This window comes from Patella vulgata, chromosome 8, assembly GCF_932274485.2.
Source record: "Patella vulgata chromosome 8, xgPatVulg1.2, whole genome shotgun sequence".
In the NCBI taxonomy this organism is placed as follows: Eukaryota; Metazoa; Mollusca; class Gastropoda; family Patellidae; genus Patella; species Patella vulgata.
This window is the reverse complement of record NC_065886.2, coordinates 21736824-21763862: the sequence shown is the minus strand read 5'-3', so window position 1 is coordinate 21763862 and position 27039 is coordinate 21736824. Positions and strand designations below refer to the sequence as shown.

General features: G+C 35.0%; 1 protein-coding gene across 6 annotated transcripts in view; it reads right to left on the bottom strand.

Annotated features, from left to right (window-relative positions):
- Positions 1-5520, bottom strand: part of LOC126831162 (sodium- and chloride-dependent glycine transporter 1) — a 33982-nt gene extending 28462 nt beyond the window's left edge. For 5 of the 6 annotated variants that reach the window (XR_007684157.1, XR_008788954.1, XR_007684158.1 and 2 more), the window contains exon 1: positions 5355-5520. Coding sequence is in view for 2 of the 6 variants with exons in the window: in XM_050561847.2 (XP_050417804.1) it covers positions 5355-5393 (39 nt within the window). In the remaining 4 variants the exon portion in view is untranslated. The remainder of the gene's footprint in view (positions 1-5354) is intronic. The other variant, XM_050561845.2, reaches the window with a different exon arrangement.
- Positions 5521-27039: the final 21519 nt, after the last annotated feature.

Below are 27039 nucleotides of genomic sequence, written 5' to 3'. Positions count from 1 at the left end.
CCTAACACAAGTTTGTTTAGTTGTACTTTGTCTTAAACCAGTTCAAACATTGAGAAAAACCAAGAATAAACTGCGTGTTTCACCAACAAGAAACTGACGGGTTTCACTTACATGCCATTCAGATGGCAAAATTAAATCAGGAGAGTGTTGTGTTCATCATACATGTACATACATGCACGATAAGCCAAGCCAGTTTAGCTATTTAAGCTAGCTAATATATATGGCCATCGGAACGGCACATATTAGTCACAAGGCAATTTAGGGGTCTTTGACTACAGAATTTAAATCGATACACAGTTTCAGTTTTGGTTATTTGTTCCATGTATCTCATCTAGCCAGAGCCGAGTTATAGACTTAAAAAAGGTCCAAAATTATGAAGGGAAAAGTCAAATGGTAGATAATCAATAACTATATCTATAGCATATAGGTGGAGTTAGATTGTTTATATGGGTTGTTAACAAAATATCTTTCAACCTAAAATGTGGTCAAATTAGTTTGGTGAAGTTTGGTCAATATCAGCAATTAAAAAAAGACCAATTAAATACTTTTTATCTATTACTAGCAGGATACCAGGCTTCGCTCGGGGGTCATAACCCCGAAACCGGAAGTGGTAGACTAACGCCACCTGGCCTATGTTACTCCCCGGTCCGAGCTACCCCTATACCCCAAATGTCAGACTCGTGGCAGACCTAGTGTAGCCGCCAACCCCGAACAGACAGACTTCCCATTGGGGGTCACAACTCCGAAACCGGAAGTGGTAGAATAACGCCACCTGGCCTATGGTACTCCCCGGTCCGGGCTCCCCCTTTACCCCAAATTTCAGACTCAGGGTAGACCTAGTGTAGCCACCAACCCCGAACAGACCGGCTTCGCTCGGGGGTCATATCCAATGATATATATTCACATAAGTTTTGACCTAGTAAATGTGCACTTTGATTTACATGTGTTCTGGCAAAATCCCATTGTCGTTGGCAGGGGATGCTGAAGTGGTACGAATGTTTCAAAACTGTAAATTGTTATTGACGGATGGCATCATACATTTTTTCTTGCAGCATAATTTTGAAACTAACTAATCCTTCAATATGAAATGATTTTTTACTATGTTGCGAACATAACTTTTGTTGGTAGAGCGTTCACAAGGTTCAACAAAGTGAAACAAGGGCCATAACTCTGGATGTAATTAACAGAATTGTTTAAATTTAATAGTCTTCATTTTACTAAACTAATTTAAATGATGCATATAAATTTCATACAGATCGGATAATAACTTTTGTCCAGAAGAAATTAACAGAAATTATTGAAATTAAATAGGTTTCTTCATCTCACTAATGTAAACAACATATATATCAATTTTAAACAATAAGATGATAAATTTAGACTGTAGAGTGTTCATAAGACTAAGGATGAACAGGGGGGATGGTAATATACGAGCACATTTCCATGTGGGCATAAAATATTATCCACTTGATTAAAGATATTATTGTTAACATCTAGGCGCCAGCTATTGAATTGAACATGTTAATAAGAACATTAAGATTTATTACATTGCATGAATAAACACTTAATCTTTATTATGTACGTTATCTTATGTTTATTTTCTAATAATGTTTGACACAAAAGGCTGTAATTTTGAAATGTGACACTGTGTTCTTTCCTGTTTTGCATAAATAGCTCATGGGAGATGTTATGAGTTACATATGTATTTTTAAAATGATGTGATTCAGTAACAGACTAAAATGAAATCCTTAATGATGCATTATGTAACAGCTAAATCTGCTTGTTGTAGGTCTTTTTTCTTGCTTCAAATGTTATATAAATTATTACTGGTATATATACATTTATTAATATGACAAGCCCATAATCAACTCTGTAGACCATCGGATAGGTCGGATTTAAGTAGGTTAGAAAACACAACCCATCTATGTTTTAATGATAAAAAAGATAATCAAGAATTAGTCTTGATTGTCAAGTTCTGTAGCTACGATAATAACCAATTCACGCTACATTTTGTCAACAAAAGTTCAAAAACTTCTCATAGAATAATGAAATTTTCAATAATGTATATTCATTATGCCTTATCTAATTTTGAACTATATCAAAATGTTCATTGTGTCTTAATAAATATCAATAGCCCATATGTTCATAATACGATCACAACATCAATAAACTGAATTGAACCAATATTGAATTATAATTCGTGTTCTTAATTGGAATATAATGAAGCTGAGAAAACAAAATCCGGTTTTCAGGATGAATTTTTGGGGAAATCATGTGGGCGAATAAGAAATAAAGATATGGTGCCAGACAACGAAACATACGCCCACAGCAGCTAAATCATCCGGGCAGTCAACAAGTGTTGTCGCATATGTTTACACTTTTTTTCGGTAATGAAACATTTATAATACACTTAAATCTGATTAAGAGTAACAACTCATGAAGTAATTATCAGAAAACCATTAGAATTTGTTTGGTTTTTATAAAGTTCTGCCCCATGCTAACATTTAGTATACGAAATATTTAATATCATGGATTTAGCTGTTCCAAGTCATAAAAATTCATTGAAAATCAATATACTTGTTCGTCTCAAGATCTTAAACTCTGTGTGTGTATCAATCTGAAGTCAATCAGATGATAACTTTAGCCTCTAGAGCGTCACAAGATTTTTCAAAGTGATCAAGGGTCATAACTTTGGCAGTAATTATCAGAAATCGTTGAAATTCAATAGGATTCTTCATCTCATGACCGTAAACACTGTGTATAAATTTAAAGTAAATTGGATATAAACTTAAGCCTCTAGAGCATCCACAAGATTTTTTGAAGTGATCAAGGGCCATAACTCTGGTTGTAATTATCGGAAATCGCTGAAAATCAATAGGATTCTTTGTCTCATTACCTTTGAAGTGACGGACAGACGGACGGAGGCAACGACAATATACGACCACATTTCAATGTGGCCGTATAAAAATCCACAACGTTATATAGCAAAGCCACGATATTTCAATCTCTTATCATTCCTGTAGTGAATTTATTCTACCTACATCTTGGTATTTGTAGTGATGTACTAACTAGTGGTGTTTTTTTTTTAATTATAGAATTATACAAATGAGGAAAGCAATAATCTATTAGACTAAAATTTACATTTCCTCAGAGGAAGTAGAATTCAGTTTCCCTGTTTACATAATATTTTAGTTTTGATTTTAAATCATTTATGAGTGGATTGATCAAGAAAGAACAGAAATTGTCTACTACTGAACTGATATACCATAGTCCAAAATCAAAAGATAAGTTGTCAGGCAACGAAACATACGCCCACAGCAGCTAAATTGTCCGGGCACACAATAAGAGCTGTCGCATATTTTTACTTTTTTCGGTAATGAAACATTTACAATACACTAAAATCTGATTAAGTGTAACAACTCAATAAGTAATTATCAGAAAACCATTAGAATTTGTTTGGTTTTTATAAAGTTCTGCCCCATGCTAATGTTTAGTATACAAAACTTTTAATATCATGAATTTAGCTGTTCAAGTCATAAAAATTCATTGAAGATCAATAGACTTCTTCATCTCATGAATTTAAATGTTGTGTATAAATCTAAAGTCAATCTGATATTGACTTTGGCTTCTAAGAGCCTCCACAAGATTTTTTGAAGTGATCAAGGGCCATAACTTTGGCAGTAATTATCGGAAATCGCTGAAAATCAATAGGCTTCTTCGTCTCATGACCTTAAACACTGTGTATAAATTTAAAGTCAACCGTAAATTAACTTTAGCCTCTAGAGCGTCCACAAGATTTTTTGAAGTGATCAAGGGCCATAACTCTGACAGTAATTATTGGAAACGCCGAAAATCAATAGGTTTCTTCGTCTCATGACCTTATACACTGTGTATAAATTTAAAGTCAATCGGATATTAACTTTAGCCCTGACGGTCCACAAGATTTTTTGAAGTGATCAAGGGCCATAACTCTGGCAGTAATTATCAGAAATCGTTGAAAATCCATAGGGGCCACAACTCTGGCAGTATCTGAAATCGCTGAAAATCAATAGGCTGATTCCTCTCATGACCTTAAACACTGTGTATAAATCTAAAGTCAATCTGATATTAACTTTTGAGGGCCATTTTGAAAATCAATAGGCTTCTTTATCTCATGACCTTAAACACTATATATAAATTTAAAGTCAATTAGATATTAACTTTAGCCTCTAGAGCGTCCAAAAGATATTTCAAAGTGATCACGGGCCATGACTCTGGCAGTAATTATCGGAAATCGTTGAAATTCAATAGGTTTTTTCGTCTCATGACCTTAAACACTGTGTATAAATTCAAAGCAATTTCAAAGTGATCAAGGGCCATAACTCTAACAGTAATTATAAAAAATAGTTGAAAATCAATAGGCATTTTTGTTTCATGACCTTAAAGACTGTGTATAAATTTAGGTCAATCGGATATTAACTTTAGTCTCTAGAGCGCCCACAAGCAATTTTGGACGCCGGACTGACGGCCGCGACAATATACAACCACATTTCAATGTGGGCGTATAAAAACATACAGCTGATGCATGATGAATGCCAACATATTAGATCTGAGGCAGACTCGACTATCTTTAATCCCCAAATCTCTAATTAGATTTCTTTCTAGATTGTCGCAAGGGAACCAATAAATCACCAAAATGAGAAAATGTGTACGAAAATGTAATCAGCTTCCCAAAAACGTATGTTTCAACACTAAATTTGATCATTTACAAGTTTAATGTGATTTTAAACACACCATACATATATATATTTTTATACAGGTGTATATATGGACATCACAGTAAACTATAACATAATGAAATGAAATGGGGTTTAACGTCCTACTGTTCTAAACTATAACAATATAAACATCTGTTAGCGGGCACTCGGATATCGGTAGCTACCTACGAGTATATATATTTACCTATAACTGCACCTATTGTGCCCTTTGTCCATAAAAGAAATAATAATATATATCCTAGTTTCTCAATGAATGGTTTTCCTGGGATAAGCTGAATAAACAGAACTATAATATTACCAGATTAACGTAGGCGTCGATCTTAACATAAATATGCGATTCGGCTTAATATTAATTTTCTCTTCATCGCTTCAGTTAATTACATAAATCTTTAAAATAAATAATAGATTTTAAAAACTTTTACTGAACTATATTGCAATTTCATTCTAACTGCACTCATAATGATTTTCTTTGGATATAATAGCTGGCCATTTGAAAAGAAAATGGATTTGTTCTATGTAACACGCGCACATCCTCATGGTTATTTTCCTAACAGTAAACACGCGGCTTTTTGGTTCCTACAAAGGAATCTTTATTCTTACCTCAAAATCTTTCATTTCTTGAACCTTGGGTAATCCCATGATCTTCAATATTTTAAAGGAGTAAAATATCTGCACACAGCAAAATCTTCAACCTTTCATAAAATTAACTAATTTAGTCGCCCTTCCGTCTAAAAATGCCGTGAATGATTACTAACCGGAGAGAACTGACTCGACACAATGACGTATAGATTGGACCGATCCATTTTGCTGAAATGGGGTTAATGTATTCAATAATATTTATTTGCCGCTTTCAAAGATGTTAAAATGAAATCTGATTCAGTAGACTACTTGTCAACAGTTGAATGTACCGATTTAATAATATTTTGTTTAAAACCTTCGAGCTTCTTTGTTTATAAGCTATGACCCACATTAGTGGGAGGCAGCGTCGATCGATAGTGGATTTAAAATCCTTCCACGGCCATGTTTAGTCGAGTTCATTTCCCTAGTTTTGAATAAAATGTTGATGTAAACAAATTGTACAAAAAGTACAACGTATACTAAAGACGGTCATACCCCACGCAGATGCTATAAAAAAAATTAACCAGGACAGTGGCGTTTCCACATCTCCACTTCGAATTCCAAAGCTACCAATGGCAAGTGTTATTTTACGTGCATGCCAATATGTCGCCATCCATGCCAGGAGTCTAAGGACCCCGATAATGTGAAAAAAATCCCGAAGAATTAACGTTCTCGGCCACCATTGGGATCGATAGAGTTTGAAACATAAATATTTTCTATGAAATTTATGTTTGATTTGGATATGGAAATTATGTATATACGAATTGTCTTAACCCGTTTTCTAATTATTGATTTGAGACAGTTTCGGGAATTCATGACGCCGCAAGGGTTCAATGATATTTTTTTTTTAGTTGGAGGTCTGAGAAATAACATGAAGCCAAATTTATTTTCATTTTAACTTAATGTACTTCTAATTTGCATACTGTGAGGAAATTCCTATAGGAAATGTTTCTCACGGACGAAGTCAGAGGACTTCATACGTGAGAGACCCTTTAGAAAGGAACTATTGTAAGATTAGATAATTGTAGGAAATCTCCGAGTTTGCGGAGCAGCTTTGGGTATAAATGAGCTTCGTAATTGTTACAGTTTAGTAAACAATTTTGTTGTTTTCGACCGAGTTTAATGGGCGAAAAGCTCTATTCTTTGGAACCTTAAAATAGGAATATTATTGATGTAATATGAATATAACGTGATTGCTTTCATTTTTTACATTTTTTATTGTAATTTCTAATCAATTGTTATGTTCGGTGAAATACGCGAACAGTCCCAATTGAACGGCAGTCGTTTACGCCTCTTTAGTCCATTCTACACGTTTTTTTTAAAATTATTATTTTAGTCGTTAGTGATTCGGCCATTACTAATTACTTGTAGGGTATGGGGGTTTTTTTGTTCATTACAAATGACGCCATAAACCACAGAATACACGACTTGTGTACTGATTAAAATTTTAAAATGTTTATTATGTCTTAATTATTGGATATTAGGATCCCACATTTTGACGGCATGATAACAACGCCAATATTGATTAAAATGAATTAATACTGAATTTTTTAATTCGTGTTTTTAATTTTAAATTTTATAGATGATATGGAGTTAGAGATTTAGCTCCTTCAAGTCACAAAATTTACATTTACATAGCGCCGATCGACAGGTACATGTTTGTATCGTCGCCCCCTCTAAGTAGCTAGTGCTCCCAACCCTAACCTTAGCTGGCCTTAACAAATAGATTAAGCCACAATCACTGACATCGATGCGGTTTAATGAGCCCCATTAACTTTTTTCCTCCGATAAATTAAATTCTAAAACATTTATGTTTTTTAAGTATTAAACTGCGAAATTTCTGTTCATTTTAAAGGAGCTAAATCGCTAATATTTGGAACCTACAAATTGATACAAATGGGTCGCAACGTATATAATAATGTAATATGAACGTAAATAAACTGATTTACATTCAATCGTTTCCGTTATTACTCGAATTTCAAAGCAGTTATGTTCGGCGAAATACGCCAGAAGTCTCAATCGAATGGCAATCTTTAGCGTCTGGTTATTCCAGTCTACACTGATAGAATTTATTGCGCATGCTCTCCGGATAAGAATATGGGGTCACCGTTTCACATGACTTGTGGAATATGTCTAACCTCGTTCTTCCGAGTCGCTTGTATCAAATTGCGCTGAAACGCATTATGGTACACGATTCGTGTACCAATCGTAAAATGTTTATTTTGTCTTAAATATTGGATATCAGAAGCCCTTCTTTTCCCGGCAAGATCACAACACCAATGTTGATTAAAATTGACAAATAATTCATATTTTCATTGTCGAAGGTTTTGGATGATATTGAGTTAGAGACTTAGCTACTTTAAATGGCCGTCAAATTTCATGTCACTCGAAAATACAGAAAAACTGTTCGGTAAGATAAGATTAAGATTTCAGTGTTCCAAACTTCACTATTTGTAACATAGTAACTTATTTCCATGCAAACTGTGATGATATGTGTTGAAAATATTGCAATTGAACCTAATTTTACTTGCGCAAAGCCTCGAATAGTGTAGCAAAATTATCACGGCTACAAATATTGCAGCTACATTTCTAGGTGCCAAAGAATAACGATTTAGCTCCTTAAAATTATTAAAAGAAACTTGATGGTGTTAGAAGTATATCGAGATAAAAAATATTTCGTATTTAGTGTAAATCCTGGGTACATAAAATAGTACGCGAAGACGTAAAATGAGTAATCGACACCCATTCTGCCGGTTAGATCTATTTCACATGCCACCTGCAGATTTCGTCGTAGGTCGCGAGATGTAAACAGGACTAGCGCTAACCCTAACCCAGTACCTACCCTACGCCTAACTCACAATCCTCGGCAACAATTAATCACGTACCCTAACCCTGTTTACATCTCATGACCTTGGGAAAATCTGCATGTTTGCATGTGAAACAGATCTAACCCAATTCTGCCCGGACCAGTTTGTCTTACTATGTCCAATGTAAACAATGCAAGCGTTATCGGCGCCATATGATCTGACGCACACGTAGACCTATACTGCACGTGGACTTAAAGGTCATGTAAGTAACAGAGAGAGAGAGAAATGGGGTTTAACGTTCACTCGACACAAACTAGGTCATTTCGGGACTAACATATGGTCTAATTTTATTTCAATAATTCGCTTGCGCGTAGGGGTCTTTAGCAGTGGGAGGAAACCGGAGGACCCGGAGAAAACCCATGAGGCTGGACAGGCGACCCTACTCCTTGTCACGTACAACCGGGGATTCGAAACCACGCCAGTTGACTCAATGACAGGCCTTATGATACAGCACGCGCGCACGTGCTAACCATTCGGCCACCGAATATTGCACAATAATACTACCGTAACGTTTTTTAAAATAGTTTTGTTTGTCGAGGCGAATTAGATAATGAAAATCTCTTTCATCCCGACAACTAGCACGATTTTTCATCGTGACTGAAAGAGGCTACACAATTGTGACGAATGGTAGCTTACCGGATTAAAATGGATATCACACTGCACCTGCTGACTGAAAATCAGTTTGGCTTCGTCGGGAAATTTCCGAAATTCACCGAGGAATGTCGATTGAGTTTGTCTCTCATATTCAGTCGCTGCATGTAGGCCTCCCTATAATGGTCGGTGTAATAACAGATTACATCTTTTACTTGCGATTTTAAAAAGTCAGATTGTTTGATTCAGAATCGTTTAAGTTGGCTAGTAAGGATTTATTTAACAGCTATTTTCGGTTAAGGAAATCGATTATTGTCGGCTTGGTCGCTATTTAACCAAATTCGAAAGATATAGAAGAACGATGAAGATAAAGGTGTGATAAATAGTTCGGTCATATAGTAATATAGCCAAAGGCAAATACTGGTTATTAACAGTATTTCTACAGATCGATAAAGTTGACCTAAATATTTACTCTTTATTAGAGTTGTAGTATTTGTGCTCCCAGTTCTAGCGTATGTTAAATATGCCAATGTGGTCGTATTGTAGTCACCTGGCCCGTCCGTCGGTCTAGCCACATGCAGTTATCCGATCGACCTCTGTGTATGTTCACGAGACGAAGTGAAATGAAATGGGGTTTGACGTCCTACTTTTCTTCACCGACTGGGCTAATGAAGACTGGCGTACATACAGTGTGCATGAGAGCAATTTTGCCCGGACAATTCTACGCTTATAAGGAATTCCAACTGTCAAGGGTTCTGAACTCCAAAGTGTACACGGGAAGTCGGTTTTTCGTCCCATCCGAACGACGACTAGAGTGCCCTTGTCAGCTCTGTAGCACTGAAAAGGGGAAACCACGCTGCTGGAAAAACCCATGGAACTTTCTCGACTAACATCGGGATGGCAACCCGGACCCCTTGGTTAGTGAACCACGAGACGAAGAAGCTCGTTATTTTCAATAATTTTCATTAGTTATATAATACTGTGGTAGCTATGACCATTGACCACGTTGAAAAATCTTGTGGATGATCAGGAGGCTAAAGCTATTTTCCGATTGACTTGAAATTTCAAAACGTTATTGTTGGAAGAATGACCCTTCGCTTTGAAAAATCTTTTGGGTGCTGATTGACTTGATGTTTATGAGACAAAGGACGCTATTGATTTTCCGATAATAACTGTTCTTGAATTGAAGACATTTATGGAAGCTCTAAACTCTATGATATAGTAATTAACTTGAAATTTGTACACTTTGGTTTTGTTCACGAAGCTTAATGATCTTCAACAATTCAAATAATTACTTTCGGAGTTACGACCCTTGGTCACTTAGAGAAATCTCGTGGGCGCTAAAAAGATATTGTTTGATTGACTTTGGATTGATACACAGTGTCTATGTTCATTGTACAAAGATTCCTATTTATTTTCAGACCGAACTGTTAACCTATAATCTCATTAACAGCATGCTTTGTTGCTAGAAGAGGCCATGACATTTTATTTATTTCTCATAATTACTTCATGGGTTGCTGCACGTGTGTGTCTTTGGAATGACTCCGTTACCTACAAGAAAATAAAATGACACATCTTTAAAGGCATTAGCACTTTGTTGATATTTGCCGGTCAGTTAAAGAAACAATGTAATTTTATTATAAGCTTTTTTTTTAGTTTAAAAAATATTTTATTCAATAAACTGAATTTGATTGAACAACAGGCTAAGGCCTATATATAGTTGCCATGAAAAATAGGTCAAAATTTTGCAAGAGTAGGAAACAGAACATGCTAAAATATTGTGACCTGTAGAGTGTAAACGGCCAGACGGACAGAAGCGACGACAATATACGTCCACGTGCAAATGTGGACGTATAAAAATATTATCGATAGTGTTAAAACGATATTTTCTGCAAAATTTCAGACACATCGACAAAGCAGTCATGTGTCTATTGAATGGCATTTTTTTCTGTCAATATAAATTAGTTTGGATTCAAAAAGTAAATTCAAATATAATTGCATCGGCTGTCTGAAACCTGATACAGGTATAAATAAATCATTCATAACTTCGCTCAGAATAAAATAATTTTAACATTGAGTTCTAATCATTTATTTATCTCTAAATCCTGCATAATACATTTAAATTCTGATCGGGATGAGGTGGCGTACGCATACAAAATAAAATCAACACTGTAAAATCAAAAAAAAGAAAAAAAAAAGAAATCGACAAATTTATTTTTGACCCAGTTATTTGTTCATAATAATGATACTGTATTCAGACTTTGTATTGAAGCATATTGTTATGTAAATATTTTTGTATGCTGTCTAAAAATGGGACGTTCAGTACAATAAATATCTCATATTGCCTTATACATTAAATTAATCATCATGTGTTTTGAAGGAGCTAAGTCTCTAACTAAATATTTTCCATAATATTCGAATTAGAATTCAATATTGATCAATTTCAATCAATATTGATGTTGTTTCTTACCGCGAAACTATAGGATCATAATTTCCAATATTTAAGACACAATTAACATTTTATAATCAGTACACGAGTCGTGCACGCTCTGGTTTCGGGTGCCATTTTGTAATGAACAAATAAAAACATAATTAGTAATAGCTGATTCACAAAGGACAAAATAATAATTTATAAAACGCGTAGAAGGCACTAAGCAGACGTAAACGACTCTCGTTCAATTTGAACAGTTCACGTATTTCACCGAACATACTTGATCAGAAATTACAATAGTTTTTTTTCAAAAATTGAATATAAATCACTTTTCATACATTGATATTACATTAATATGTGCTTTCAGAACCATTTTTGTCTATTTCAAGATTCCAGTTCGGGTACAAAACGAGTTCACAATTTACAAAGATCACTCATTTGCATTTATTAGTCATCTTGATAAGGTAACGGAAAAAGAAAAGATCCTAGACTATAAATAAATCTTTATTGAATAAATATGTTCGAAAATATGTTTTCGTTTTTCTAAAGTCCATAAATTCAAAACACCACCAACAAAACAAGTTCAGAATTCATATTCAGAAAACACAAATTGGTTATTCGCCAATAATTTATTAGTCAATATATCGAAACTATTCGAATGCATAGCGAAAAATAAAACGAGTTTCATGAGTAATAATGTTGAACTATATATGATAATGTATCATCACTGATTGTGGCCATCATCAGTATGTCATCAACAACTGATCTTTCACACATCGCCTGTTATATCACGTGTAAATATCACGTACTAAAAGCTGTTATGATAGTTCTTTTAAAACAATAACCTGTGAACAACTATAAAAAGTAAACTCACCCATTTTACTTTTTATTTACCCATCAATGTGGACGTGTATTGTATACGTGGCCTGTGCACGTAAGTCCATAAGCTATTGACTATTCTTTCTGGGGACAGCTTCATCTGCGGGGACAAAAAAAGCGCAATGGTAAATCATTAACTTCACACGAAGGCCCTATAAACAATAATAATAAAAGGTATATTTGGTTTTCTTTCACAAAACCAAGGAGCATCTCCAGTATAAACCGATCCATTTTGCAAGAGATAGACAGAGAACAAGCTAAAGAAAGCGATTATTCGTACAATCAGGGGCCGTAATCCAGGAAGTTACCGTCCGACATGCGCTAATATCGAAAGAAATCGATATCTATGGGATATAAACACATATTTTATGATAAAAATTATGATCTCTAGAGAGTCGACAACATTGGTATAACATTCGTTCACACTATTAGTGTAAATGGGGGTGGGGTCATTTTGTTGGGCAGTCTCGATTTGATTTTCAGGAAATTCGAACTCAATCATCATTATGGTGTAACGGTGATATATTTGAACGTTTTTTTTTACAACGGACAAAGAATTGTGACCTCTCGAGGGTCCAAAAACTAAAATCGCGATATTTCGTACAACCAGGGGCCGCAATCCAGGAAGTACGGTCTGATATGCCTGAATGTCGGCAGCTGGAACCGAGATCTGTTGGATATAAACAACATATATTTGGTACAGGAAGCTGACATTTTGTTTGGACGTTTCGGTCCGATTTTCACGAAAATTGAACTCAACCGTCATTATGGTGTAATGATAATATACTGGAACGTTTTTTAAAATCGGATAGAAATTCATCTTCCCATCTTCAGTATCCCAAGGTCTCATTCCGTTCTACTCCCCTATACCCCGGTTTCATCCATGGGATATTCACGTATTCAAATTATTTGCCCTTGACCGTAGCTTAATTCTACGAACCAATCAAAAACAGTTAACAAACCAGTCTAGGTTCCATTGCTTACGCTCACAACAATATGGCGGCTTGTTTGTTGCAACAAGATGAGAATTATTACCCTTCGCCAACTTCCTTTGTATTTAACAATTTTTTTGATTGGTGGATAATAGCACAGTCATCAAGGGTATATAATTTGATTACTTGTCTACGATATCACCCCTGGTGGAAGTGGACGTAAAACTCTAGTAACTAACTAACTCCCCCCGCCCTTGTCTACGATATCACCCCTGGTGGAAGTGGACGTAAAACTCTAGGAACGAACGAAATCTCCCGGCATCTCCATGATATACTTTTTGTCTGCGATGATTTTTCGTACAATCGGCGACAATGATCCATGAATGTACGGTCCGATGTGCGAATATCGACAGGAACCGAGATCTTTTGGATATTAACATGTAATTTAAGTTTCATCAAAATTGGATAAAACTTGTGACATGTAGAGGTTCCACAACCTTAGTATTACATACTTTTATACTATGTGCGTACGAGGAGCGGCCACTTTGTCGGTCAGTTCAATCTGGTTAAAACACAGATCCTATTTCGTTTCGTTTTTATAGTTCAAAATTTCGTTTTACTTGTCTTTACTACACTTGGATCTGGAAGACTTGTTATTTAACTCGTGTTCTGCTTGAAATGAGGGGTCAGCCAATCAAATGGTCTGTCGAATCGAGTGTTTGGCCTTTTTTGCCCGGAACTGAGGGTAATCCACTAGTAACATCAATGCTGATTGGTTAATCAAATGTCTGACGTCATAGGTCAAAAGTCGGTCTTTTGACACCTGACGTGACCTATCGCTATAACTTTTCAGATCTTCATGTAGTGTAGGCCATCGAAAGTATAAAAAAACGAAACGAAATAGATCTGTATTTTAATCAGATTGTCGGTCAGTTTTGGTCCGATTTTCTCGAAATTCGAACTCAACCGTCATTGGGGGTGTCAAGGGGATTAATATAACGTTTTGGGTTTGTTTTTTTAAATCGGATAACAATAATAATTGTGACCTCTAGAGGCTCCACAAGCTAAAAACGGGATTTTTTTGTATAATCAGGGGCTATAATCCGGGAAGTTACGGTCCGATATGTGCGAATATCGACAGGAACCGAGATCATTGGATTGTAAACATACATCTTCAGTTTCAGCAAAATCGGACAAAAATTGTGAGGTCTATTATAACGTGAATTTTTGCACAATCAGGTGATGTTACGGTTACGGTCCGATACATACCAATATCGAAAGAACCGAGATCTTTGGGAGATTACCCTATGTTTCAAGTTTCGTTAAAATTGAATAACCACAATTGTGACCTGTAGAGTTTGTAAAGTTTTTTTGATTGGTTCGTAGAATCCAGCTACGATCAAAGGCAGGGGCGACGACAATAAACGTCAACGTGAAAATTTCAAGGTTTTCCCAATCTTATAAGGGGCACAAGTAAAAGCGGTTTTGGTGAACCATAGTTTATTAAGGAGATATGACTGAGGATAGATAGATAAGCAAGGAATAATATTCTATCTTGTCCATATGAGTCTGTGATTACGTAAAACTTGAGATATTCCCCGATAATGTAACTTCTCTAGTTAACTGAGTATTTGTGTTTTTATTCCTGTTGTTCCAATTCAATAAAAATCGTCTCAAACTAGGCCAATCTGATTAAAATACAGATCTATATTTCGTTTCGCTTTTTTTTATACTTTCGATGGCTTACGCCTAGTGAAGTAAAGACAAGTAAAATGAAATTTTTAACTATAAAAAACGAAACGAAATAGGATCTGTGTTTTAATCAGATTGAAACTAGGTGTGGTCTATTTGTTTACAACCTACACTGACTACAAATATCTAGAATAGTGATCCGAAAACATCTTTAAACAGATGTGGGATTTTGCACACGATAAGTGTAATATGCTGATTCACTATAATCGTGTAATTGTTGTATTACACTAAAAACTTTACAATTACTCGCTGCTTTGAACTTAATTGTATATCAAACACAAGAAATTTGGCAAAACAATTTTATCATGTCTTTATAATAATTATGTCTGAATTTGTAGATAACTAGAATGCACGCCTGTATGGTACTGGTAAGGTCATATTTAAGACCTGTCGACGACTGTTTAATTGCCGTTAAAGAGTCGTATCTACCACTTACGACTTTTTTCTTTATCAATAATTGAAAAATCATATGGTCGTAATTACAAATTTATCAGTAAAATACCTATATTTTGCCTGTTTGCTTATTTTTGGAATAAATATTGTTTAATATAAGTATTGTAAGTAATTTAATAGAGTTTAATTTCTTTGGAATGTGTAATTTGGCTTCAAAATAGTTTTAGTTGATTATTTTGGTAAATAATTTCTGAAAATTTTATCACTTACAACCGTATAATTCTACAACGTCGATAAGGCGGTCATGTCAGACAACTCTTTTGGGCATTGTTTTGTAATTAATGTTCCGTTAGTGACAATTCATCATATCTACCAGCAATTCTTTTTCGGGGCATATCAATTTAAAATATAACTACGACTACAAACCAGATTGATAATATATCCTTATCTTTAAAATCCAGAAAAGCTTGTGGAATAAAGCTTGGTAACTACAGATATAGGACTACAGGTACTTTTCGCGTTTTTATTAATAAAGGATGTAGGCAAGATTATAAAAAGAGCTTACGGTTCTCGCTATAATCACTAGAAAATAGATAATGCAAAGAGATTATTATGTTGAAAATTTCAGTCAAATTATATCACTCTAAGCCAAGCTATCGGCGATACAATAAAAATGTCTAGCCCCGATTGTCATTACTACCGTTGTTACGATATAAAACCAAACCTCGACTATCCATTTTTACGGTTATTTCATCAACCACAAAACGTATTCTCATCCACTAAATATCGGAGACATCCGATGGCGTCGAGAGTTGATTATGGTCTTCGCAAGTGGCTAATTGAGGCCTAAAGAAAGACCTGCAATAGGCAGATTTAGCTCTTGGATAATGCGTGTAATGTACAGAGGCGAAAGACCGAAGGAATTTATCGTTCAAGTTCGTTGCAACAACCTCTGTGGGAGATTTTAATTTTTTAAATTACACGTCTCTTTGTACTAATTTAAAAAAACAGATCTCCACACATTCAGCATGTGCCAGTATTTAATAATTATTTTTTAAAAATGGAATTCTTTTTAACCTAATCACCTAAAAAATAAACATTACACGCGTAGGAATACGCACTATGATCAATGCCGAGTGCCATTTTGGCCAATCAAAATAAAGAAAACTTCTATCCCCGATCCTTCAATCATGGTGTACATAGTCAACAAGGACACCATTTTCTAACATTCTGACCAGAAAAATGAAGTGCCTTATTCATCAGAATGCAACACAGCCCTGCAAGTTACTGTTTTTAACGACAACACCTGGAGGCATTGTGTGGAATATTCAAAACAGTGGCAGACTTTGGATGGAGAAGAAAAAAATAAAAAACATTGCAATAAAATGCAATCACGTATCGAGATGTGTTCGAACTCGAAGGTATGTTTGTATGTTATTATTAGTTATTTTATTATGACTATTTTCTTAGTCTTAGTATTTAAATTTTTTCTAGGCTGTGAGTGTTCACGTTGGTTGTTGTTAAGTAATATATAAAGTACTTGTTCACAATACATGGTATCACGCAAACCAGTGGTGGGCAAACTTTCAAGTTTTAAAACAAAACCGAAGCCTAAACTGGTGAACGGCAAAATATGAAACATAACTAACAAATTACATTAGTCATTAATTACAATGTCAAGGGTTATAAAATATCATTTTCAATAAAGTAATATTAGAAATATGGAGTACAGCACATAATATTTAAAATTACATTCTTATTAGAATCATTTAGTCAGGTTCCATGGAACTTTGTCAAATTTATATTCCGTCGGTGATTGGTCTAAAACAAAACCTGCCGTCTTGTGGGTGCATAGTTTGGAATAGCCTTTACAGAAAAATCAACGGCAATTAGTCTAAGCCGTGAAAAGATCTGCAAAGATTATTGATCCTACAGGCGGAAATGCTATTTAAATAAGCAATTTTAGATTTTGATTTCATTTAGAGATTGCATTGCTCAAAAAAAATTTAGATGTAAGGATCTAGTGGGCCGGTTAATTGGGCTTTGTAGTTTTAGGCGATATATTCTAGTATAAATATCATGCAAGAATTATAGTTTAGAAATTAATATTCACCCAGGAAGTCTGAGCTAAGTTACTATATTACTGGTAATATATTGTTAATTGGGCAAAGATAATTTAATCTATCACACAATTGTATTAATGGTAGATGTTCGTGTAAAGTTGCTGCTCTTTCCTGTACAGATCTATGTGAATGTAAAGACTGTCAAAATTCCACACCTACACCCACAGAGATGGCTATGGATGATAATGATGATGATCATGATGATGAAGAAGAATGTTGAATGTAAAAACTATATATAAAAAAAATAAATATATATATTTTCATTATTACATCAACAAATATCTGTTATAAAAGTATTATTATTTTTTCCTTTTCTTTAAAATGATTTTCTATCCCCAATTCTTTGTACACCTTTAACCTGGCATTACTAAAATTTAAGCAATATATGGGAGCATGGATTTTATCCTCAGTTGAACGCTACATTCTCACATAGTTTATAACTCTTACATCAGGGATTTTTTTTTGTGTCTGTCCCTTATAATCGGCTGAAGTTTAGTGATTTTTTTTTCTCTTGATTTCTGATATTTTTAAAATCAAGTTATTCCATCAGATTATAATTTTGTTTTATTTTATAGTAAAACTAATGTTTTAAATCTGTATCATTAGTCGAGTTTAAATTTTGAACAGTTTTACAATTCAAGTAACCTTTGTTAATATTGAACCTATCATTGAACCCGCTATAACATATATTAACCATAACAAATTCATTATGCATATTTTGTACACTTTAGTCCATGAATGATTTAGTATTATTATAAAATCAAAATCAACATGTTTTATTAAATTTTAAAATGACTTTGTATATATGTTTTTACATACCTATTGTATGCTGATTCAAGCCTATAAATTCATATCTTATCAACAGAGCTTGTACATACTGTTTTTTCCATATTCATTTTCATTAAAATCAGAACTTTTGTCAATTAAAGTCATTACAGTAATATTTAATGTTTAATTTTTGAACTACATGTATTACAAATCTTAACTATTTCTTTATATATCAGACATGTGCAGCATACATATTTACTTTAGTCTATTATGGTACATTTTTTCTCAGTTGTTTGATGTTAATTATCAATGAATTAGTGTATGTGTACATGTGTGTGTGAGTGTATGTAATATATATATATGTGTATATTTATGTATTTGATTTATTATTGTAATTTCATTATGTTGTGATTGTAATATTTATATCTGTTTGTATTTTTTTTTTGGAGAGTGGGGTTGCCTGCTCTATAATCCAATTATCTTTAATAAATAAAGTTAAAAAAAATAATTTATTTTTAAAACTCCCATAGACCCTCCTTTGAGCAAGACCATGTAGTCTATATATATATTTTAAAATAGGGGAATGGACAAACAAGGGACATTTTAGCCAGTTATTAGAACACAACCTGTATTATACCTATGCATTAATTTCAAAGAGTCATAATTTAGCAAACACAAATAACTGCCCACAAAACATCAGTTAATTGTTATTACATTGCCAAACCTTATTAGGGGTGCCTTTGGTATGGATGTGGTCGGGCTTTAGGAATTTCCGTTTTGTGGGTATATTGATATTAAAAGGTATTTCCAACCTTATATGGAGGGTGGGGGATTAAGCAGTGTGTGAGGGGGGGGGGGCTGGGCCTTGCATTTGATTTATGCATAGTTATATTATATGGATGCTACAGTGTCAACGTTATTAGAGATGAGGAAGGGTGGGTTTAGGGGATCTATTCTAACCAGTTAATATTAGGGTGAACTCGACAATGCAAAGTATGTATGTCTACACACGCAAAGACAAATACAGTAGGAAGAGAGCCTCTAATAAAATATAGCTTCACACACCTTGATTGATTTTGATATTTGGCAATTATCTATATTTATATTCGATTATGTATAGGCCTATATCATTGCTATCAAACAACATTTCCAACCCTTCTCAAATTATCTTAATACTCGGAACTGTGGTGGGACGTTAAACACGATGCATGCAAAAATTAATTCCACAGTGTCGTGTACTTTCTTAAGAATAATAAATTGATTCATCACATTTACACAGGCTACAAACAGCTAAGAATTTGTTGAGAGAGGACAAGCCCGTCAGGTATTACCGACAGCGGCTTCACGGGGGTAAGAGGGGTAAAGCTTGTCTGGCATCGGGGAAAACTGTCCGTCTGATGGGGTGAAGGGTCCGAAAACACGGCACATAATCGCCAAGTGGTAAGCAGCTGTCAGTTGGACACTCTACCCAATGGGTCATTGCTGACCTAAATCTTTCACATTTATGCACTTATTACATGTTAGCCGACACCGGTAAATACCAGTATTAATAGCGCGCACTTTCTGTTCATTAGAAATATGATTTACAACGAGTTTGGCTAAAAAAAATCGACCTAATTATATTATAGCAAAACAACGACGGTGATCGGTTAAATTCTCCTTAAAGTCCGTAACTCAAAATCTTCGACATCGAAAACACGAATTATTGGTCAATTTAAATCAACATTGATGATGTAAACTTACAGGGAAAAGATGAGCCTCTGATATCCGATAATTAAGATAAAATAATTTTTTTAACATTGGTACACGAATCGTGTACCATAATGCGCTTCAGCCCCAGTTGTATTGAGAGACTCGAGGGACGAGGCTAGACACATTGCACCAAATCAAATGGAGTTATGTAGACTAGAATAACTAGACGCTAGAAATTTGCACTCGATTGAGATTGCTGACTTATTTCGCCGAACATAACTGATTTGAAATTGGAGTAAAAACGGAAACCATTAAATGTAAATTAGTTTATATACATTCATATTACAGTATTATATGCGTTGCGACCCACTTTTGTGAATTTCTAGGTCCCAAATGTTAGCGATTTAGCTCCTTTAAGGTCACGTGTATTTACTGTTATTCGCTATTTACTAGATTTTCATTGGCTGAAAGCTCGCCGTCTCACTACTTTTATTATTGCGAGGACAAAAAATGCTGTCGTTTAGATTATTTGTTTAAAACGTTTCTGGCAGTTTTGTTTACAACACATTAGGCTTATTTCTCGAGAAATAAATATTAAAACTTTCCACAGCGGTGAGTTGCAACGACTTTTGAAAACTAAGCTAGTAAGAACTGCCCAGTCCTCCGCCTAACATGTATATGGAAGGAAATTTATAAATCATATTTATAACGTTTATTTTGATATTTATAAATGATCAGCCTTGGAAGGATCAATATAGATACTGATATATCTGACTCCCCTTTCAAACATAAATTCCTCAGCAATTAATCCCATGCTTGTGCATGGATCCGATGAAACATGTCCAATAGCCATAACTTTGTCCAAGAAATGCGCCATGGAAAGTGTGTGGCATATAACCCACTATTACAGTTTTTCATACTCATAGTCGTAACTGTAAAAGTAGCTTAAAAACAGATTTTCTATCTATTTCACATGGTGAATTTGAAATCCGAAACCCGTGTAATCATGGTGTCCATCTTTGCTGAAAAATGTCAATAATTCCCTGACATTATGAAAAATACGACTAAAGAATTTAAATTAAAACATTTATATGGGATATAAAATATTTATGGGGGTGTTTAGGACATACTTACTCATACGCGTCTATAAACACCATACACAAAACAATATACCAAAACATAATGTTGTCGGTTTGTAAAGGCATTTGTTTAAGAATTATCTTTTTTTACTTCACTGCGCGATTGAGTCGTTTGTACTTACCAGTACTTTCGATTGACAGTCACTTCAAACTATGAAAGTCATCAATATATTCGTGAATTAATAATTATGATATTTTTACGTGGACGTAACAAGACAGTTTGTCGATATTAGAATAAAGGAGCTAATTCGCTAATATTTGGGACCTAGAAATTAACACAAATGGGTCACAACGCATGTAATAATGTAATATGAATGTAGAAAAACTGATTTAAATTCAATTGTTTCTGTTTTACTGTAATTTCTAATCAGCTATGTTCAGCGAAATACGCCATAAGTTTCAATCGAATCGTAATCTCTAGCGTCTGGTTATTGCAGTCTATACCCAGTGCCGGACTGGTGGGCTGAAGGCCCACCTGTCAGGTCATTGACCAAGGCTCACACAAGTACAAGTTCTCCCCCCCCCCCCCCGCCCCCTGGAAAATTTTGAAAATTGACAACCGCAAACCCATTTTCCAAGCATTTCAGACCAAAGCAGAAGAAGCCAAATTTTTGATTTCCTAATACAATTAGATAACAGAATGACCTAAGAGCACTATCATTAGATGAATTTGAGAATTCTCTTCATTGTCAAAAGAGGTTAAAAGATGAATTACACGGTTCTCGGTATAATGAGGTCAAACTCATAATGATCTTTCCTTGTAGTACACTTCTTTTTTTTTGTGTTGTTTGTCAGTCATTTTTTTCTTATCTTTTCTTTCTCCGGTCCTGTCCTGTGTCCTGTCTTCTCCTTTCTTCTTTCTTTTCTCCCCCCCCTCTCCTTTCTTTCTCTTTTCTTTTTTTTCCTTTCTCTTTTTTCTTTTTTCTTTATAGGCTTAGGCCCACTTTTTTAAATGAGCTTAGGCCCCGGACAGGTGGACAGGTGGGCCCAGTCCGGCACTGTATACCGATAGTATTTATTACGCATGCTCTTCAGATAAGAATATGCCGTCACCGTTTGACATGACTTCTTGTTCTTCTAGTCCCTTGTTACAAATGGTGCTGAAATATATTATGGTACACGATTCGCGTACCAATGGTAAAATATTTATTTTGTCTTAAAATATTGGATATCAGAAGCCCACAACATCAATGTTGATTTAAATTCACAAATAATTCGTGTTTTCAATGTGGAAGACTTTGGATGATATTGAGTTAGAGATTTAGCTACTTTAATCTTTCAATTATAATAATGTTATGTATTATAATTGATTAATACATTTGATAGGCGTGATGATGGATGCTTTTTTAGGTAAATACAGCAAGCTGCGAAACGCGGGCTGGATTAGACCATCACTATTAATAATTTATCACTAATCAGCCCAGAGACAATTTCTATATTAACCTATTCTTGGGGCCCTGTCCCCATTTGGTCTTAATATCTCAACAAATTTGATTATTAAATTGTACTATAGTGATGTTCAATGTATAACCACTAGTACTTTTAATATAATGTATGAATGTTTGTAACCATTTTGATCATTGCTTGATAAAAATACATGTAACAGTATTGAAACGCTTCATGAAACAACGTCACGAGTATTAAATCTATAGCTGTCCACTCTGGTTTAAATGAAAATAAAAGAAAAGATGTGATAAATGGGACTTCGAGACTTAATGAGAAACGAGGCCGAAATTCACGATTTGGGATGTCCTGTATAAGGAAAACAATCACCAGAAATAATTGTATCTTAGCATCGATTAGAACAGGGTAAAATTGGCTTATGGATCTTTGATATGGCTGGCTTCGAAAGAAAAGAAGTACCAACATTATTTAATACAATAAATAAAATTAAATACTAACTATCCAAACCATTAGACAAAATTCAAAGTCCTAAAAAAAAACGGTATAGGCAAAATAGTGTAATCAGCAAATGGAATCATAGTCCACATATCTTCATTGTTGTTTTTGGTGATATGTGGTTAATAGGTCTACTGGCTTTGAACCAGTTAGGTTTATGATTTATTACATCTCCTGTCAAAAAATGACTTATTAGTGAGTTCAGGCGTGATTTCGCTGAAGTAATTTGAGGTGGTTATGATACATACTAGAGACAATAAATCTCCCAAACATTGTAAAATTCTAGAATTTGTGACGATCGACTGTCTGTTTACAAGATCTCTAAATGTCAGAATACTGAAGAGAACGGTTAATGTATTCAGTTATAAATGAGGCCAAGTAAAACAAAAAACCTGGATTTTATATAGTAATCGATAGAGATCGAAACGTTTTAAATCGGCGACTATTAATACTAAGTTAGGGCCAAAGCCCCCCCCCCTAAAAAACACCCCCCAAAAAACCCTAACATTACATACAAGGTCTTTACGGTGCTAGTCTGCTGAATGTTTTCATTTAGTTAGACAGTACCCCCACCCCCCATAACCTGGTTGGAATTTCGGAAAGAGAGTGTTTATAATTAACCAAACTTGATCAGCTATATGCGTGTAAGAAGTGTGTTCTTTCCTTTGAAATATCTGTAATCAAACAATAAGTTTGGGCATTATGCAGTAGATTAATATTTTATTAGTGTTGTATTTTTTACAGGTCTAAACTAGACCAATGTAAAAAATAAATTAAAACCATATACTTACTTTATTTTGTCTAAATTTATATGTAGTTTTATTTTATTTTAAAGTAGCTAATTAGTCTCTAACTCAATATCATCCAAAGTCTTACAAGTTGAAAACGCGAATTATTTGTCAATTCAAATCAACATTGATGTTGTGATCTTACCGGGAAAAGGTAGGCTTCTGATATCCAATATTTAAGACAAAATAAACATTTTACCATTGGTACACGAATCGTGTACCATAGTGCGTTTCAGCGTCATTTGTAACAAGTGAACAGAAAGAACAAGGCTAGACATATTCCACAACTCATGTCAAACGGTCACGCCATATCTTATCTGGAGAGCATGCGCAATAGACTGGAATAACCAGACGCTAGAAATTGCCATTCGATTGAGACCCGTGTCGTATTTCGCTGAATGTATGTAAATCTGTTTATATACAATCAGATTACATTATTATATGCGTTTCGACCCATTTGGGTCAATTTCTAGGTCCAAAATATTAGCGATTTAGCTCCTTTAATTAATAACCGTACGTCAGTGACACACCAATATCGATTTTATTCGCTATAAAATAAAGAAATAATATTTTAAAACGTGGCCGTTGTGGTAATCGATCGTAATCTCGGAATATATGAATACTATTGAAAATCGCACTGCCGTTTTATATCAACACATAGAAAAAAGAATCTAGGAAATCTATATTGATATATCATAACTATCACACATGCTTAAATCCGACATAAAAAACCCTAAAACTGCAGTTATTATGGGACAATAATCACTGTTTTAGCATATCGCGGTTTTCGAAAAAAAATGGGCTAACACCGGAAACATGAATATTGATAGGATTCATCCTCACGCGAACCCAATAAATATGTTAAAAACTGTAGCTTAATTCCAGCTTGTTCAGGTTTTAAGGGTATAAGTCTGTATCGGAACGTTGCGATGGACACTCAGTGCCGGGCGGTTCATGATCCTTCACTGACTTAATGGGGAAAATAACAAGCAGTTCGTGAGGAGCCAATAGAAAGACATTAATGGTGGTGTGCCACGGTTCTGTAGTCTGACATGAATTGCGCGCAAAACTTAAGTAAATTTGGCGTGATCCAATATAAAGATTTTTATATTGCGTCGGTTTGTAAAACCAAAAAGGAAGCATTTCTACATGACGCTGGAAAGTTTCCATTGTCACTACGAAGCGAGGAATTAGCAACAAAGTACAGGGCCAAGACTTCGCAACAAGGCGACAGGTACAGAACACAGAAAGAGCTTTGAGCAGTCCGGGAACTTAAACTGGGTGATCTTGTGATTCAGAAACATAAACTCCCACGATCTCCCCATGGCCATTATCTCTACCCATGGCCAACCCCGAAGTGCTTAGTTGAGTCCACTAGAAATCCACACTAAACCAATCCATAACCATGGATCTGAACTAGAAAGATAACGCAAGTTTCGGATTCTCCTAGTTCCTGTCTGCGATATCACTATTGATTGTGGAAGCAAGCTTTTTAAACCACCAACGTATAATAAGTGCTGGGCAAATCCATTGGTGGACCTTTTTTTGATACGATTGAATGCATGTCGAGTGATTTTTTGATTGGTTTTAATAAGCATAATGTGGGTCAATTTTACTGTGGATTTAGCTGTAAAAATGTTAATATCGACCAGTAGTTCCTTTCTGAAATTAATGAAAATAACGCCCTATCCTCGCCGTAATTAATCTTTGTTCGTCAAAAAGAATCATTTCTCGCCTCATCTGACTCAGATTTATAATAATCCAACACTATTTTCAAGCAGAATTTTGAGATTCAAAAAACATACAATCTTTTAAAATTTGGATACGTGTAGAATATGCATATCTATAACACACCTTTCCTTGTCGGTCAGTTTTTGAAAAACTTTGGACGCTGTTGACCAACTAACGCTCTTGTCGGTCCTTTTCGGTGACTAGCAGGACCGTAGATGAGAGAGAGGGAGAGAGAGAGAGAGAGAGAGAAAGCGTTTAACGTCTACTCGACACAAACTAGGTCATTTCGGGACTAACATATAGTTCAATTTTATTTCAATAATTCGCTTGCGCATAGGGGTCTTTAGCAGTGGGAGGAAACCGGAGGTTGAACAGGCGACCCTACTCCTTGTCACGTACAACCGGGGATTCGAAACCACGCCAGTTGACTCAATGACAGGCTTTATGATACAGCGAGCACGTGCTACCATTCGGCCATCCAACCCCCACCCCACCCCCATCGAGGGTCGATATGTGAAATAACCTATAGAAGGCCGAAGGTCGAATGGTTAACACGTGCGCGCTGTATCATATAGATCTGCGATTCGATTTAACAAGGATTTAATGTATTCAGAATTTCGGACTGGCTGTCTAGTCGTTCGGATGGGACGAAAAACCGAGGTCCCGTGTACACATTGGCGTGCACGTAAAAGATCCCTTGACAGTTGGAATTCGATATAAGAGTAGGCCGTAGCGCCGCTGTCCGGGCAAAATTTCCCTCATAGCACACTGTATGGCGTATAACCGTCTTCATTAGCCCAGTTCGGAGCCGAACAGTAGGACGTTAAACCCCATGTCATTTCATTTATTTCGGACTGTAAGGAAGATAAAAAATATAAACGCTTTTCAATTTCGAGTGACAAAAAGACGCCAGTGCATGTACCAACAATGCCATGCCCAGAAATACCTTACGCCAAAATCGGTGGGCTGTGAACTCGTTTAACAGTTGGTCAGTGGCGGAATAATAAACACGATAGTGAGCGAAAACTCCTGTGTGCGCTAAAAGATATGTGAATATAAGTAGGGTGCCCTCTGCAGCCACAAATTTCCCTACTGAAAATTGAAATCCTTATACATTTACTGTCGTAAATTTTAAACGGATTTCTTCCTGCATTATGAACAAACTACTAAACTTTGGTTATTATAAACTTATTTGTGTGTTTGAAATCACCTCCCGTTAAGTAAAATCCATTCTACAATAAAAAGGTTCTCTCTTGAAATTTGACCTATTTACTTTTCACGTGTTGGACGAAACCAGTGAAGCTGTTGCGGAGGTGGTTTAACTTTGGCAGATATTTAGACAACCACGCGTTGTAATCAAAACAAAGTGCCATCATTTCGATCGTTTGAGGTTGGGCAGGGAAAAATATCAACTGAAGACAATTACAAGTTTTCGGGTGTATCGTCAATTTGATGTAATTCTTTCAATCGACAATGTAAAACGACAATAAAAAATAGAATCCAATATGGCGATTTTTGTTCTTTTGGATATTCCTTCAAAAATAAAGTTTTCAGAGTTACTGAATTCAATATGGGGTTCAAAAATTAATTTCCGATAAGATTGTCTGTTATTCATTTCACAAGTTCTTGTGATTGCCACAACAATACTGTTTTTCATCATCAATAGACACTTAACTAGACAA